The 17774-nt window shown below is 40.7% G+C and overlaps 1 protein-coding gene and 1 long non-coding RNA gene across 4 annotated transcripts in view; one reads left to right on the forward strand and one right to left on the reverse strand.

The window, feature by feature from the left end:
- LOC138743467 (uncharacterized) overlaps nt 1-520 on the reverse strand; it is a 46220-nt gene extending 45700 nt beyond the window's left edge. Inside the window, exon 1 of the long non-coding RNA XR_011344911.1 lies at nt 449-520. This is a non-coding gene — a long non-coding RNA (uncharacterized lncRNA). The remainder of the gene's footprint in view (nt 1-448) is intronic.
- Nucleotides 409-17774, forward strand: part of ctnna1 (catenin (cadherin-associated protein), alpha 1) — a 110046-nt gene continuing 92680 nt past the window's right edge. Inside the window, exons 1-3 of one of the 3 annotated variants that reach the window (XM_069898885.1) lie at nt 409-807; nt 11329-11443; nt 13645-13840. In XM_069898885.1, coding sequence (XP_069754986.1) covers nt 11339-11443; nt 13645-13840 — 301 coding nt within the window. In that variant the 5' untranslated portion in view covers nt 409-807; nt 11329-11338. Of the gene's footprint in view, nt 808-1114; nt 1305-1448; nt 1701-11328; nt 11444-13644; nt 13841-17774 lie in introns of those variants that run through there. The other 2 variants (XM_069898887.1, XM_069898886.1) reach the window with 2 other exon arrangements.

The raw sequence follows: 17774 nt of genomic DNA on the forward strand, positions 1-17774 counted from the left end.
GCGGAGGGAATGGAGGAGAGGGCGGAGGGAATGGAGGAGAGGGCGGAGGGAATGGAGGAGAGGGCGGAGGGAATGGAGGAGAGGGCGGAGGGAATGGAGGAGGGGGAGGGAGGGAATGGAGACGAGGGAATGAAGGGGGGAATTCAGGGGGAGAGGGAATGGAGGGGGGAATTCAGAGGGGAGAGGGAATGGAGGAGAGGGGGAGGAATGGAGGAGGGGAGGGAGGGGGGAATTCAGGAGGGGAGAGGTAATTGGGGGGGAGGAAAGAGTTTTCTGTACTAACGTGGAGTTAATTGTGCTGACGTGAAGGGGGAGGGGGGGGGGAATAAACACGTTCTGCTCGAAGCCCGAGGATTAAAAAGAGAACGGAGCAAGTCAGGAGTCAGTAAAAGACACAGAGTTCGGGTTGGGTTTGAAGGGGAACCAGTTGGCTGGTCGCCGCACACACCTGACTCCATGACACAGCTGCTCTGGGTGTGGCGCCGAGATCCGCTCCAACTCTTCCCAGCGGCGCCCTTCCCCCCCCCCTTCCCCCTCCCCCCGCCCCGCTCCGCCGCACAAACTCGGAAGGGGCAGGGAGGTGACGGATCCCCAGCTTGGCCGCTCCGCAACCCCCGACACCGTTGCTCTTCCCGCGGGAGAGAGAGGCGCTCGCGACCGGAGGAGGCTCCGCTGCCAACGACTTGCCGGAGCAGGGGAGGCGGATCCAGCTGCCGGGAGCGAAAGGCGGACGGGGAAAAGCAGCGAGGACAGGAAGGGAGCAACCAACCCCCGCCCCCTCAACCCGAACAAGAGTCGGCGAGAAAGGTGAGGAGGGAGGGATGGTGGGGGGGGGGGGGGCAGCTTTCGCGGCTGAAGGTGGCCGCCGGAAAGTTCCGCGTCGAACTCTCTGCAAGTTTAAATGGCCGCTCGGGCTCGGGACGGCGTCGCCCACCTCCAAGCCTCGGTGCCCGCCCGGCCGCTCCTGAGGTTTTACACTCGCCACTCGAGTTTCCTTTGCGGTTGGGCCGCACAGATTTTCGTTGACGTGCGAGCCCCCCCCCGCCCCGCCCTGTGTGTACCGTGCGGACACTCTCAGTGGGAGCAGCGTTAGGCCGCGTCCTCCTTGTTTATTGTTCTCGGGACCCCGGAGTGGAGAGGCCGGGCCGGTCCTTCCCCCCTCTCTCCCCTCCCCCTCGCCCCGGGCAGGCAACGCCCGCCATCCGTGTGTTCTCACTTCCCCGCACGCAGCCTCCCCGTTCACTTCCAGAAGTCTCTTCAACTTCCACCCGTCCCATACAAGTCGTACAGTTTTGCGGTGCAAGGTCTGTTAAACGAGTAAAGCTGGGATCTCAGTCGTTTATGATTTTAAAAAAAGATATTTGTGGAATGGCTAAATAGCTGGGTCAAATCTTTCCCCCGTCCCCCCCCCCCCCCAAAAGTTTTGTTTTGGTACTTAAGAACCTCTTGTTTGAGATGAGATCAGCTCAAAAAGGGTGCAGTCAGTCGTCCGGTCCCTTTCTTGTTTCGTCGTGATTCATTAACGTTTAAAAGTGAAGTAGATCCCCATGGACACGAACTTGTGAGGAGATCTGGTCACCCTGTACTCGCACTCGAGTTTGTTTTGTGTGCCCACGCCCTATTTAACTTCAAGTTGGGAACTCCAACTGGCGTCCATGGCGAAAAGTTGATCACGTTTTTGGCGAGCCAAATTTACGAAGGTGGGATCAAATAGTATTTATCACAGAAATTAAAGTTTGCAACTTTTCTCTCTCCTTTTTGTCAAATCTGTTTTGATTCCTGACCCTTATCTTGCATTTATTAGTAATGTTGTGCAGCAGAACTCACTGATACATATTGGAGTGGAATAGTTGAGATTTTTGTTCTGGGGTGGGGGAGGCTGAATTGCCACTTATTGGTGGTGCAAAAAAAAAACTACTCAACACATCCATGTAAACAAATCAATGTGAACTGCAATGCAGAGAGGGAAAAAAAAATCAATAAAGTGGAAAAGTAAGAGTCCTTAAAGAAGTCCCTAAATGAAGTTGTTGAGGCGTTTGATGGTGGAGGGATAGCAGCTGTTTCTGAACTTGTGTGTGTCTTGTGACACCTATACCTCCCTCCTGATGAGAGCAGCAAGAACAAAGGGTGTGCTGGGGGATGGATCCTTGATCCCTGTAGACATTTTTGATTGGGGGCAAGGATTTTCCCTGAGAGGTCCTGGGCTGTGCCCTCTACATTTTGCAGGGCTTTATGCTCAGGTATCCCCCATACCAGGCCGTCAACCAGTAAAAGTGGATTTTGCCTTATTAGTACAAAATAAAGAAGACTTTATTGAGCCCAATTGTAGTTGAAAATAATTTGTCATTTTATTTAATTGTCCGTACACTGGTTATTTCAACTGTTTTCTGATTTGTCAAGGATGGTGCTTGCTCAAGACAGAAAAAGTAAATACAAGACTAGCTCACTAGTAATAACATCTTTTCCAAGATTGTTCATTCATTCCCCATACTGGAGGCAGATGTATTTGGGATGAGTGGATTCCTGGATTGTACACTTTTGAAAACCCTAACTGCTGTTCAGGTGATGCAGCTGGCCATTTGATGCTGCTTAATCAAGTTGGCTGTGTCTCATCCAAGTGCAAAATATTCATGGCAATAAGTTAATGCTGGAATTGTACAAAGCATTGGTTAAACCCCAGCAAGAGTACCTCTTGCCAGTAAAATGAATCAAATTGCATTTGCTATCACATCACTGTAAAGTGATGAAATGTCATGAGACAAAGCAGAGGAGGCCAATTAGGTTAGTGGTTAATTTTTAAATTGTTTTTGAGGCAAGGATGGAATTAATGTCTTTAAAAGGTGAGGCGATGCAAAATGTAACATTAAGGATTTGGTAAGATAAACAATAAAGTTGTCGATTTCAGATAAAAGCAATGTAATAGTGCTTGGATACACACAGGAACTGGCAAAGTATTTTTGATCTGAAACATTAACACAGATGGTTCTGTAATTTTTTGCTTGAATTGCAGTGTGTTGCAATAATTTTTGCTTGAACAGTGTGTTCCAGTGTTTTCTGCTTTTAGATTTCCATCATCTGCAGTTTTTTGTTGTTGTACATCTATAGATTTAAGATTATTGGTAGAAAGATTAGGAGGGAAATGAAGGGAAAATAAATTCACCCAAAGAATAGTGGGATCTTGGAACTCATTATTTATGGTGAAAGGAGAAACTTTTGACGTTTCTTAGAAAATGTTGGCAGATGACCTTTTGAGCAGAATCATTTCAGCACATTGAGGTGCGATGTGGGAATAGTCTTGAATTGTTGTCCAGTATAGTCTCATTCTGTCCTGTAAATGTGTATCTGTGGGTAATGTTTTTATCTCTCCACCATTATTTGTGGAAAATGTAGAAATGAGAGTTTCTATAATGACTGTAGGAAAGGCGGTTAGGGATAAAAAATTTGCAAGAAAGGGTTAGTGTTGTGACCTGATTACAAAATTAAAATTTACCTTTCTATTATCCTATTTGCTAATAATTTCACAGAAATTTATTTTGGATGTTAATTCGGTTTATATATGCCCTCTTTTGCTGTGCTCTCAGCAGAGCACGCAGTAACTATCAGAAGTAAAAGGTAACAATGTTATGAGCTTGAGAAGGTGTGAGCAAAATACAGATAGGTGCCTGCATAAAAATGGGAGGGAAGGAGAGGAGGGATGAAGGAACGGGGGAGGAGCACAGGCTAACAGAGGTCATAGATGGATATGATGGGAAGATAGAAGAGAAAAACGCTGTGAATTGATATAAATTTTTGCCACCTACAGCAGGATCTCACCATCAGTCACACCTTCCCCTCCCCTCTCTGCTTTCCTTGGGAATGCTCCTTCAGGGGCTCCCTGTCTGCTCATATCTTCTCCTCTTTTCCTCTCACCACCCCACCCCCCCCCCCCCCCCCCCCACCCACCTGGTGCCTGCCTTTTCTGTGTATTGAACTGGAGCAGGGCATCACAGAGGATGGGAAGATCATCCCCCCCCCCCCCACCCCGAGAAGCGAGAAGGAGAAGCAGAGGAGACGACCCACGTGACAGTGACCATGGCAGCGGACCAGTGAGGGTCTATGAGACAGAGGGACCTACATATGTGGTTGGCTGCTGGTGGCATGAGTTGAGGAACTGGAGAATGCTATTGGGAGAGTAATGCTGGGCTGTGGACTGCTGGAGACTGGCTCGAACTGGCTGGTGTGGTGCCAGGTATCGAAACTGGGATGTGATGGGGTGCCAAGGGCACCAAAGGGTCCTGACCATGTCGGAGGGTCAGATGTGGTTGGGTTGATTGGGCTCTGTGAGGCTAAAGAAGCTATGGAAGTAGTGGAGGTGAATCTACGGACACTTGGTGGAGTGGGAAGGGGAACTCTTGCTTCCTTCTCTGTAGATCTGACTAAGAAATACAAGAGGCGCTTAGGCAATTTCTGGCGGTAGCAAATCTTTCTGCTTTGCAGCAGGCAAAAAGAAATTTCATGTAATATGATACTTGTATTACTGATAATACATTGAATCTTGATTCTTAAATTTCCTATTTAATTCACTTTTGCTTGATTGTGCTAGTGGGGTTGCTCATTTGTTTGGTCTTGTTTCCTGATTGGCAGTGGACAGAAAGAGGAAAGAATAACAATTGTTAATTGTAAGGTACTGATTTGTACTCGATCTGTTTTGAATTGGAGCTTTTTGTTGTCGGAATGTTAAACATTGATAAATAAGTTTGAAAATGGTTTATTTTTGAGCTTGCGTACTTTAAAAAGGCCATAGTCAATAAAATAGCCACAATCATCTGAAGTTGGAACATAAGGAAATCTGATTTTTTTTAAAAAGTGGTCATGCACTAAAATGACATTTCAACAGGATGACTAGTTGTATTTTGCAGTGATTGAAAAGTTAAAATTAGAATTTCAACCCTATAATCCAGGGATACTGAAAGATATTCAAGAGAATGTAAAGTGGTGATGGTAAGTTTAGATTGATGCAAGCAAGCAAGAGTCAACAAGTACAGAATAGAAAGGTGAACAGAGGGCACAACTTTGGAGTTGTATTGTGAGAGGGCAATGGTTCACAGTAAATTTTCTTTGGCTTGGCTTCGCGGACGAAGATTTATGGAGGGGGTAAAAAGTCCACATCATCTGCAGGCTCGTTTGTGGCTGACAAGTCCGATGCGGGACAGGCAGACACAGTTGCAGCGGTTGCAGGGGAAAATTGGTTGGTTGGGGTTGGGTGTTGGGTTTTTCCTCCTTTGCCTTTTGTCAGTGAGGTGGGCTCTGCGGTCTTCTTCAAAGGAGGTTGCTGCCCGCCAAACTGTGAGGCGCCAAGATGCACGGTTTGAGGCGTTATCAGCCCACTGGCGGTTGTCAATGTGGCAGGCACCAAGAGATTTCTTTAGGCAGTCCTTGTACCTTTTCTTTGGTGCACCTCTGTCACGGTGGCCAGTGGAGAGCTCGCCATATAACACGATCTTGGGAAGGCGATGGTCCTCCATTCTGGAGACGTGACCCATCCAGCGCAGCTGGATCTTCAGCAGCGTGGATTCGATAGAGTTGAGATAAATGGATCATTTTCAATTGGGGCTTCAATATTTTTCATTTGCATTATTGACTTTGTTGAAGGGACTGAGTATACCTTGCTTCTGTATTCCAAGGACACAAAATTGCTGAAGATGAAAATTGGCAGATGGGCTAGAAAAATTGAGGATCACACTCCCAGCTTACAAAGAGATATAGGTTAAGAGCATTGATAAGAAGTTGGCTGATGGTGTATAATAGGAGAAAATATGAAGCTGTTGGGGGTGGAGGAGAATTAAAACCACCTGATTTGAAGAAAGTGAGATGTGGAAGCTGTAAAAAGGATCTTGGATCCTAGGTCGTGAACTACAAAAGTGTTGCATGGAAATAGAGCAAACAATTGGGAAAGCTAATGAAATGTTGACCTTTACAGGGGGTATTGAGTATAAAAGTAGGGAAGTTTTAATGCAACTTTACAGGATGTTGGTGAGAGTATCTGCACATGAAGCTTTGATCTTCATATTTAAGAAAGGATAGATTTGCATTAGAGACAGGGCAGAGAATGTTCAATTGGATTAATTCCTGGGGTGCAAGGATTGATGTTCTGAAGTATGTTTGACTGGTTCTGCCTGTACTTTGAGGAACATCAAGGAATGAGATGTACTCAATGATAAGTCCATGTCACACTTGCATCCCATTAAATTGGCCATTCAGTGTCCTGGGATAGGAATGGGGGTTTGTCTTTTCACAATACCACTCCTAACTGGGATACTGAACGCTTTCATACTTGCAAAGAGCTATCCCCAGGGTTAGGACTGTTTTACCTTCGACTGGTGACGTCATGATGCATTGAGTGATGGTGGACCTGCCCTAAATCTATACTTGAACAAAATTAATCATGCCTAATTATAACATAATTAAGCTTTATGTATTGCACAGAATGAGGCCTTTAGCCTGTTGCTGTTGTGCTGACCCATATAAAATATGCCAGCAATAAGTAGCAATAGTGGACAATTTTTAAGCAGGGTGGGAAAGTTGGTAGCACTATAGCACTCAATTTAAACAGCGTGGGAATGTTGGTAGCCCTATCACCTACAATTTATAAATACGGTGGGGGAAAAAGCGATGGTGGACCTGCCCTCTCACAATTTGATGTGACAGAGAAAGGGCTATAGGCTCAGCTGCAGGCATGGAGCATTCATAGAGGGGTTTCTCTGCCACATGGCATTCTTAGAAGTCAGGTCCGCCATTGCTTTTTCCATGATCTTTATAAATTGTACACTATGGTGCTACCATTTTTCTCAAGCTGTTTAAAAATTTCCCCTCTCTGTATCCCTCTGCGTCTTGCCCATGGAAAAGTTTATACCTTCATTTTAATTTTTCCTTCCTTCACTTTCCTGCACTCACGCAAAAACTTGAGTCATTTCAATTCCACAATGCAATTACCCATTTCACACTTGCCTAATAGCAATGCCGGCGCCTGCAGACGCTGGGGATTGTACTAGGGGTCTGGGGATTGTAGTAGGGGTCAAAGCCACCAATCCCCAGTGTGAAGTGACATCATCTAAAGTTGGCGTTGTTCTGATTTTGCTTTCACACTAGGCACTTTTAAAGACTGATTGGGGGGGTAGAATGTTCTTGAGCCTGGAGGTGCTGAACTTCAGTCTTCCGTCTGTCAAAAGGAGGCAATGAGAAGATATGACCAGGATACTGGGGATGCTTTATGATGGCTGCCTTCTTGGGGCTGCAACTTGCATGGATGTCTTGAATAAATGAAAGGTTGAAGTTTCCGATGGACTCAGCAATGTTTGCTCCCTTCTGCTTTCCAGGGCACTCATATTACCAAAGCAGGCCCTGATAAAACTAATCTGTATACTTTCCTGCAGAAGTTTGATAGTGTATTCAACAATATGTCAAATTGCCTCAGACTTGATTTAGAAAGTGGAAGTAAAAGTTGTAAATCTGGATTTTGCTATCGTGCCACTGTATGCTTCATTTACTGTTGGGGTGCTGCAGTTTTTGTTCCTTTCTAAGAAAGAAATTTCTAACTGTCCTATTATTTTGCTGTTAAAATAAGTTGTAAATTTTTGCATCAGAATCTTCTGTTTGAGTACTCGTCCAGTGTTTTTGAATGGGTACAAATGCATTGATTGTTTTATAACTTTATACAACAGTCTGCTGCTGAAGTAATGTGGTATTTTTTACCAGATTGGTCATTTAAATCTCATTTTAAGGCATGATAGTTTTTAAAAAAGTTGTAATAAAAGTTCATGCCAGATTTAATTAAAAACAATTAGATATTCCGCATGGTAACCGCCCCTTTCAAGCCATGACCCCGTGGAGGCCTATTGCACCCATTTGACCTACAACACTGCCTGGAGGAAACTTGCATTTACATGGGGAGAACAGACACATTCTTACACACAGTGTGGGATTCGAACCCTGGTCACTGGCACGGTAACAGCATTGTGCTAACTGCTACACTAACTGTACCACCCAGTCTCCATTCTGGTAACTCTAGGGTGTTGAAGGATGCTACTCTGACAAAACATTGTGTAGCATGAATAAAAGCTCTCACAACTGGAGGGAGGACAAAAACTTTTATTAGCTTATAACTATGGGTAGTGTGACAGAATATAGGTATGTTTTTGGGAGATAAATTGGGGCAGGATTTGTTAGTATAGATCACATACAAACACTTTAAAAGAGATCTTATTTAAAATACTGGAGCTCTGCTAATACTAGACATGTCGGGGCCTCAGAGCCTTTGAAAAAGCTTTGGAGAGTGCCCAAGAGACTGCACTAATGGATTGTTGTTTACAAAAAGAAAGAACTTGTTGGAACCGCAGACAGTCTGGAGGGGAACTTGCTGTTCTAAGAGGGTCATGTGGTTTTTGCAAGCAGAGAGAGTCAAACAGACTTTTTCTGTGTGTGTGAGAGAGAGAGACCACAGAGATCAGTTCTACAGTTTTACAGTTAGCAGCAGCAACTGGAACAGGACAAGCTGCCAAGCTTGTGGAAAGCCCCATTTGGAAGATGGGTTGTGAGTGCTTAGTTCATCCTGGTCAAAGCTCTTGTGGCTCATATGAGAGGAGAGGACTGGCTATCTAATGTTTCACTTGGAATAAGAGAAACAAAAAGGCACTCTGTGGTGACCTGAAAGAAAGAGGTTATCATCTGGAGAACCTTGAGGGTACACTGAAGTGGCTGATGGAAGTAAATCAGTTGTGGATGTCCTGGAACAACAATTATTTCTCTGAAAACTGACAAGAACCTTCCTGAGCAGTAACCTTTAGAAAAAAAAAACATAACTTGGAGTATTATGTGCGGTCTGGTTGTCCCACATTAGGGCAGATCTGGTTGTGCTGAAGAGATTGCAAAAGATATTTATCAGAATATTGCTTAGATTGGAGGACATTTATTATAGGGAGAGAGAGTACAGACTGAGCTTGTTTTTGTTTGGATTGAAGGAGGCTGAGGGGTACCTGATAGAAGTATACAAGATTATGAGAGATGGATAGATAGGGTAATAGTCAAAATCTTTTCCCCATGGTGAGAGTATCAAACGAAAGGACATGGATTTAATTTAGTTGAGGTTCTGAGGCGTAGGTTTTTTACATAGTGGTTGATATCTGGAATAAATTGCCAGAGGATTAGGTGGAAATGGATATTTCTGAGTAAGAAGCACTTAATTATTTACCTAATGAAGGCATTGAGGGATATTGAAGACTGAATTGGTATCGAATGGCATAAAAAGGGTGATGCAAATCTTGACGGCCAGTCTTGGTGCTGCATGACTAAACATTTGCAAAATGTGTTCTTGGCTGTTTATATGGTGCAATTCATTATTACTGGTAAGATCAACTTTTTACTCCTTCAAATGCCATGCTTTTGCCAAGTTAAAGAGAAGTTATTATTTCATGATGTTTTGAGTTTATTTTTAATAATTCTTTTGATTCTATTTTGCCTGAAACATTCAAGATGGGAACTTTTTTAACTTTATTGTAGCATCTTAAATGTTGATTTTTGGTGGGGAGGGAAGAAGGAGTTACAATTAAATACAAGATTGGTGGGAGAACATTTGATTCAGTAATGGGGATGTGCATTGGTACATGTAAATTTAAACAAAAATATCTTGATATGTTATCTCTTAAATGTTGTATTTGAAATATTGCGAGTTCCTATCCTTGTCACCTGTCTCACCCAGTCAGTTGTTAAAACATTTCGCCAGTGAAGCTTGTACCTTGTATGTAAATTACAAGATTAACAAAACTCTTCCTGTTCACTTCTAGAGAATGGAATGCAAGTTAAAGCTTGTTCAAGGTCTTGTCTCATGCATAGTTACCTCCAATTAAAGCCAATAGATTAGCAAACGATAGCTCTTTGCATTAAATGTGCAATGGAGATTCAGAAGTAATTTTGTAGTCATTGTCTTGTGTGAAATAGCAGGAGGAGTGGGCCATATTATACTTGGCCTTTGGTATTTAAAAAGATCACATCTAATTTGGTTGTAATCTTAAACTGCATTTCTGACCACCTCAAGTAAACTTTCACCCCTTTGTTGAGAATCTCATTATCTCTGCCTTAAAAGATGTTCAGAGATTCTATTTCCATTATCCTTTGAGGAAGAAAGAGAAAGAAAAATAGCCTCATCTGTCTAAAATTTGTTTAAATGGTAATCCTTATTTTTGAATTCTCAAGAGCAAAGATATCTCTTTCATCTACTCTCATGGGCTCCCAATTATTTTTTCCCTCAAAATAAAATGTATTCAAAATAAAACTATGTACAATTCTTTTGTCATCCTTAGAGTCATATTTGCATTCCATTACTGTACATTATTACATATGCTAATATGCTACATAGCACCGTTGTCATTTCTGTGGCTCTTTTGTAGTTATTTCCCTTTCCGTTGTTTGAGGGGTTTCCCCACTAGCGGTCTCAGACTTTGTGTCTGGTGGTGGAAGCACTCAAGACTCCGGTCCTTCCCCTCAAAAAAAACCCTTGTGTTGGTTATGCTAAGCTTCATTGCATCTTTCAGCATGTACTCTGCAGCCTTGAATTGCCAGCTCGCAGCATTCTCTCATTGTGTGCTGGAAGATTAACAAGTTTCAGGCATACCAAAGGAGTCTTTCACCAAGTTGATGATCTTCCGGAAGCTTTGGATGTCTGTCTCTACTTGTGTCCCTGGGAACAGCTTGTGAATCAGACTGTCCTCTATTATACTGCTACAGAGAATGAAATATTACAAGGTTCCTTGCATCCTTCTCCATGTACTCGTAGCAAATCCATAATCTGCTGAGGTCCATTGGAGTAGTCTTGGGGACAATGTGCATTTTGGGTGATAATCCAGTCAGATAGGAAGGATCTGATCAGGAGGGCTAGCCAGGCCAAATCCTGGTGCTTACTAGTGAATGCTGGTGATGCGGCTTTCTGCCAGGTGACCTGGACAGTCTGCTCAGAGAACTCCCCCATGGTACCCATCATCATTGTCTGCAGGATGTTCCATGCTGATCACTGTCTGATAGTGTTTACAAAAACTTTTCCATTTAGTCGAGACATTGAGTGGTAACAGTGTTAAGCCCATTCTTTGCAATACCTGGGTCAGGTAGAATCTCAGCTCTGTGCTGCCCATGTTTTATTACTCCAAAAATGATGATACTTGATTTTGTCCCATTTGTGTTCTGCAGTTTGTCCTTGCAGTATGGATGTACAGTCCATTTCTATTCAAAAATGATACTTGGTATTACTTTGATTTATTCCTTCAGGGTTTAAGTTTTCTGTGTTGATTTTTAATCTAACAGGCAAGCAAGCATGACAACAATAAACACTCAAAATATTAATTTCAAATGGGATCCAAAAAATCTGGAAATAAGGACACTGGCAGTAGAACGACTTCTGGAACCTTTGGTCACGCAGGTAAGTGACTGAAAAGGGTCAAATAAAATTCCAAGTTTCCCGTCTAATTATGGGTGATGGGAAAGAGTTTGATTCTGTTTAATGTTTAAATAGTATTTGGCAGTACAGGTAATTATTTTAAAGCTTTTGGCTTGCTGTCCCTGCCTTTCTGAGATCACAAGAATAAAATAAACATTGTGGGAAATTAACACAATTCAGCACTAGATTTGTTAAATCTTACTAATTTGAATATTTAGATTTAAAACATTAAGTTGAATTCTGCAAGCTTGAGTTTGAACTTGGATTTCTTGGAAATAAACTGTTGAAATTAAATATAGGGCCAGGAATAGCAGATTAAATTTGCTATGCCAATACTGCTATTTAAATTTAATTAAGAATCCAAGCCCAATTTATTTGGTTTCTATGTCTCTTGAATAAATAAAGTCAATTTGTTTTAATGTTGTTAGGATTGATTTTGAATTTGAGATATATGGGTGATGTAACACCTTCTGAAGTTGACCCTCAATATATATCTAATTTTAGTGAAGTTGCCCTTTGCAGTTTTCCTCACTAAGTAACTTCTGGTCCTGCTCTTTTTGGTTTTTTTTTCTATCCATCCTTACAAAATCATACGTGACACTTAATTTCAGAGCATCTGGGATGGTTGATGTTTTGGAAAGTGGAGTATTGCATAAGAGATTTTTTTCATCAGGAGAAAATAAATGATAATTGTTTGACGCTAGTTTTGTATGATTATGGAGTGTTTTCTTTAAACTACTTAAACCGTAACATGGAAGTTTAAGCAAAATTGGTGTCCACATGGAAATTGTAAATAGCCGTTTGTATATTAATCATTTGTCTTCTATTTCATTGGATAAGGTATGGATTTTGTATGTTTTCGTTCCAAATTCATGATTATTATTATCTTCTGACTACATAAACAACCAGAAACCTTTATTTTCTCCAAACCACAGTGCACACGCATACACAGATAATATGCAACATATAATCACATGTGTATAAATATTTTGCAATAATTACTCATTTAACATAAGAAACTCAACATCATTATCAGCTTGTAGGAAGAAATAGTTTCCAAGCCAAGTAGTTCTGATTTTGATGCTCATGTGCATCCTTGCTGAAGATAGACAAGCTCAATAATTCTTTGAGCACTATTTAAGGAAGGCTCCTGGAGAATGTTATCAACTGAGGAAAGGGGGACCCCAGTGATATTCTCAGACATTGTAATGATCATATATTGGGTTACAGTCGGATGTTTCGTAGCTATCAACACACAATGATCCAGCCAGACAGGACTCCCTCAATTGTGCTCCTGTAAAATGTTGTCAAGATGGGGGCCGGTGGCCTTGCCCTCCTTACCATCAGCTTCTTGCATTCTGGAGTGGCAATTCTTGGGGCAGTTAGGAACTCCTGCCATTGTGTTGCTCCAATGTTCTTTTAAAGCAGTTGAAGTTAGACATGACAGTTCTTGCTATTGAACTTGCCCCCACCCAATCACTTACCAGTACTCTTTTATATCCTACTGTTTCATACCTCTGGTTGTCCTTCATTCTTTCTGTAAACCAGTTCTTTTGACTTTCCTATTTGCTTATTATATTTGCCATTCAGCCCATTGGGTTTATGCTCTTGGAGAAATCGCATTCCATCCATTTATTTCCCTGTAAACTATTCTGTATCACGTGCCTATCAATTTGTCCTGATTCTCCTCCCACCCACTGCTTGAGGAATAATTTTTAGCAGCCAATCTATCAATGAGCATGTTTTCAGCATGTGGGAGGAAACTGGAGCGCCTGAAGGAAACTAATCTAGCCAGAGGGGCAACATGAGCTCAATCCAGCAGTGAAGATCAGAAATGAGACCCTGCAACATGATATTTAAATGCTCTTGGGGCCTTGCTCTGTTAGCTTCTTTTCATTCGAAATAGATATTCCAGTTCTAATCAATCTGTTCTTGCTGACTTGCTGCCTTTTGTGTTTTAATTTCATATCTGTTGTGTTCTGCATTGATATTGCCCCTTCCATTAAATCTGAGATCACTGTTCCATGATCTTTGTTGCTCCAGCCATAAGTTGACATTTTCTTGTGGAGCTTGATGCTTCTTTAAAATTAGGCTTTGGTTGCCCTTGTAACAATAATTTTGTCGAAATGCAAGTTCTGCCTGCTGATCTATAAAGATTTTGACATGGAAATTTTACTTTTCAGGTGACTACCTTGGTGAATACCAGCAACAGGGGTCCATCTAACAAAAAGAAAGGCCGTTCTAAGAAAGCACATGTTTTGGCTGCCTCTGTGGAACAGGCCACACAGAATTTCTTAGAGAAGGGAGAGAAAATTGCTCATGAGAGTCAGTACCTGAAAGAAGAACTGACAGCAGCTGTGGAGGATGTACGTAAACAAGGTATGTGTAACTATTCTGCATAAAAGTGCACAGTCGTCTGTTCTATATGAAGCCACTTCAGCAAAGACTTGTTTCTCCAAACTTGTTGGTACTCTAATGTACAATGTATTCTTTCAGCATCTGCAATAACATTAATCCTTTGCCCAAATTGGGGTTGAGAATAAAGGTCTGTTAGATGGCCCTCTTAGTACATGGGAAGACTTGTCTAAACAGCGTGTATCTTCATATTACTGCTTTTCATCTCTTTAGATGTTGGGAATGGTCTGAAGCAAAACCAAATTGCCTGTTCTTTGCTTTTGAATTAATCAGAATTTGTCATGAAATTTGGTGTTTTGCGGCAGCATCGTAGAGCAAACATTCATATTATAACCAACTTACAACATTACTATAAATAAAAATAGTGCACAAAAAGTAAGGCAGTGTCTTTGAATTGATAACTGTAAACTTTTGCACTTCTGCTGATTTGCCTAAAACCATACCTCTTGAAAATAGTCTGCCACTGCATGGCAGCAAGGCCATACACAAAATGAGTAAGCAAGAACATAAACACCCATAAAGTAAGAGGGGGGCAGGATAGAAACTTGGACAGAGACTTGGACTCTGTTAGACCAGGGAGGGACTTGATTAGTTCTTAATGTTGCAAATGTTCAGAAATGGGTTTTATTTTTTGGTGATGAATAGCTACAAATGTTCTGGTGTAGGTACTCTCACAATGGTATTGAGTAAAGAATTCCAGGAATTGGATCCTTTTCTAATGACGGAAAAGGGAACTATTGGCATAGTGTGTAACCTGTGAGGAATATTGCAGATTTCCTTCTGTCCTTGATGGTAAAGATAACACAATTTGGGATGTTGAAATCGAAATCAAAGCTGTGTAATCATCAGTGAATATCTTCACACATGTTTGATGAAAGGTCTTTTATAAAATTGCAAAAGATGATTGGACCTTGGGGATTTCCCTGAGAAACTATCTTCCCTTTGTATATAATCTGACTCTAACCTTTAGTGGTTTCCTCTTCCTGATGACCGGCTTCATGTCGAGGCCAGTCTGTCTTACCTAGCTGTGGAATTCATCTCTGAGGTATGCTTGGATATTAAACCAAGTTGGTGATGAATTCTGGACCTGAATGGTTATAGGTATCAGGTTATGGGTTCTGAATGAGTGTCTCTTGATGGCATCATGAAAGATATCAGACATTGATGATTAAGAATAGACTGTGGTAGTTGACTGGATTAGATTTTTTTTTCTAGGTGGACATACCTGGTCAATTTTCCACATTGGAAATCAATAAAATAAACTCGGTTCAAATCTGTAAAATCATGAATATTTTTCCCTCTCAATTATTCCTGTTGATTTAAGTGAATGGATTTGGTTTTACACCTTGCATCAAATCTGATTCACCAGGCTTTATACTGTAAATATTGGAAGTTGGTATTGATTGTATTGTGTGCCTGGAGATCTATCTAATGCCAGTGTTTGCACAATCCTATAAAGGACAATCAGCAATTTAGAAATCTCTGTTGGAAATTTAAAAAGTCTTGACACCAAAGCAGAAAAAGAAATGCTGGTAGTTTAGTTCCTTGTTTAATCAGTATAAATTGACATAGAATGAAAATGCCAGAAACACTCAACAGATCAGTCACCTGTGAGGAGACAGAAACAGCCAAAAGCCCTTCATTTTCACTATAAAAGTGAGAAGACTGTCATATTTCAAGTTGTAAATGGTGAGGAGTAGAAATAAAAGAGAATACTTTTTTCCCCCACAGATGGTATAAGTTTTAAACATCTGCATTAACTATAATGTCCTGGGAATGATGTGTGATATCCACAAATGTGAAAAAAAATTCTTGTATTTGTGAATTTCTGTTCCTGTTAGTTTTTTGAGTTCATTAGGCTCATAACACAGCCATTCTGTCAACAGTTCAGTGAAAAAGGTGATTTCTCTCCAATCTCATGAACTCTGGTGATGATCGAACTGGTGTTCACTTATTTCACCTAGTTTTTATTTTCACGTCCAGGCCCCCAAAATATGATAAGTATGTTATGAGGGTATGGCCTTTATCTCAACTGCAAGACAGGATAAAAGCAACAGCCTACTTAATTGAAGCAAAAACTAGTGGCTTAAAACTCAATTAACACAATGTATAAATTGTATCAAAAGCAACATTTAAAAGTCTGGTCACTTACGAATATTTTCTGCATATTATGGATTATTTAACATTAGTTACCAGGCAGTTTCTTTTAATCTATAAAGGTCGGAGTACCGGCCAGATCGCAGGAAGAGTTTCCTCTTGTGTATGAAGTAATTGTTTCCTTTAATTGAGTTGGATAAACCAACCCCAGATTTCAAGGCTTGATTCAGAAAATGGCCAAAATTAAGACTTTATTTGAAACCGATGGCTACTGTTGAAGGGATCAATATGAGAAATGGGAAAAGATCATTTTATGATGTCATTTTACAGATCGTGTTACAGTAAGTGCTACTGTGCAAGTGTTATCTGGTACGGTGTTAAGTGGGTGGTCATGTCTCGTGTTTTCCATAAAAGGTGAAGTAAGGCTTGTGGAATTTGCAGCTGAGTCAATTCCTTGCTGTGAAATTCTACTGGCAAGTAGCTTTTCACTGTCATTTTGAAATTAATTTTCCTAACCTTAACTTATTTTGATATTTTTTAATAAAGAATCATAGAGATGCATCTACTTTTACATAGTTTTTACATCATTGGTCAGGGATTTTTTGTTTATATTTTGTATATTTTATGTTCTCACAATGAGATTAATGGATAGTATAACTTGTATGAAAGTTACCTAGTTTGCATATACTGAAAATGTTCTTTAAAAATAGTGGATTTAAAATATTTTTTAATATAGCCTTCCATTAAAATATGTATTTTTGCATGACTTTAACTCCTCCTTGCAACTTAAAGCACATCAGTATATGAAGTTAGTGAAACTTTGTCTGTGAATCAATATATAAATATTACAAATTGTTTTTCTGTAATTTAATTTATTTACATGTGAAACCAAGGTACAAACCCTATTTTCTGGTTAAAACCCATTAATGAGGTTAATATTTGTGAGTGTATTTGCTTTTACTGTTGGTTGTTTCAGTCTATCCAGGTTCAATACTGCTTTTAAATACAAGTGGTGGTGGTTTGGTGGAGAGGGATGGGGAGCTAATGATTTTGAACAAAGGATAAAGGGAAATGAGAGCTACATTTGTTTATTTCCAGACTGGAGCAACAAGGAGTTGATGAGTAGTGGCTGACCTGAAATTCATATATCATCCAGTTAAAAGTTGGGCAATTTGAAACTATTGTAGGAATGGTCTTGCCTCTCTAGATTGGTCTTGCCTTTCCAGACTTGACATAGTAGTTGAGATGAATAACAGATGTACAGGAGGGCCTCACTTAATTTTGTTCTTGGAAAATGCGACTTTAAGTGAAATGGCATTAAATGAAACCAATTTTCTATCACGGTAAAATACTGCAGTATTTTTTTCTTTTCTCATCAACCTTGTAACAAAATAAGGTTGAACAAAACAACATTCAAGAACTTGCTGTATTTAAGTGGAAGCAAATGAAATTGATCTCATTGTCACAGGATCACATCCTGAATTTTGTCAAACATAGTGATTTCCAGACTGCTTGTGTTAAGATGTTTCCTGCTTTCGCCTATGTTGCTTTAGTTAATTGCAAAACTAGTCACTGCTAAAATAACAGTAATTCATTGGAAATGCTTTGTTACCCTATTTATTTTTAGATACTTAAACATTTTAATGATTTTATTAATGTGGTAAATGTGCGTAAGGCATTTGTATGTTGACCCTATATCTGCGTGAGTTTCCTCTGGATGCTCTGGTTTCCTCCTACCCTTCAAAAATACTTGGGGTTTGCAGGTTAATTGGCATAATTGAGAAAAAACGAGCCTTCTGTC

This window comes from Narcine bancroftii, chromosome 9 (genome assembly GCF_036971445.1).
Source record: "Narcine bancroftii isolate sNarBan1 chromosome 9, sNarBan1.hap1, whole genome shotgun sequence".
Lineage (NCBI taxonomy): Eukaryota > Metazoa > Chordata > Chondrichthyes > Torpediniformes > Narcinidae > Narcine > Narcine bancroftii.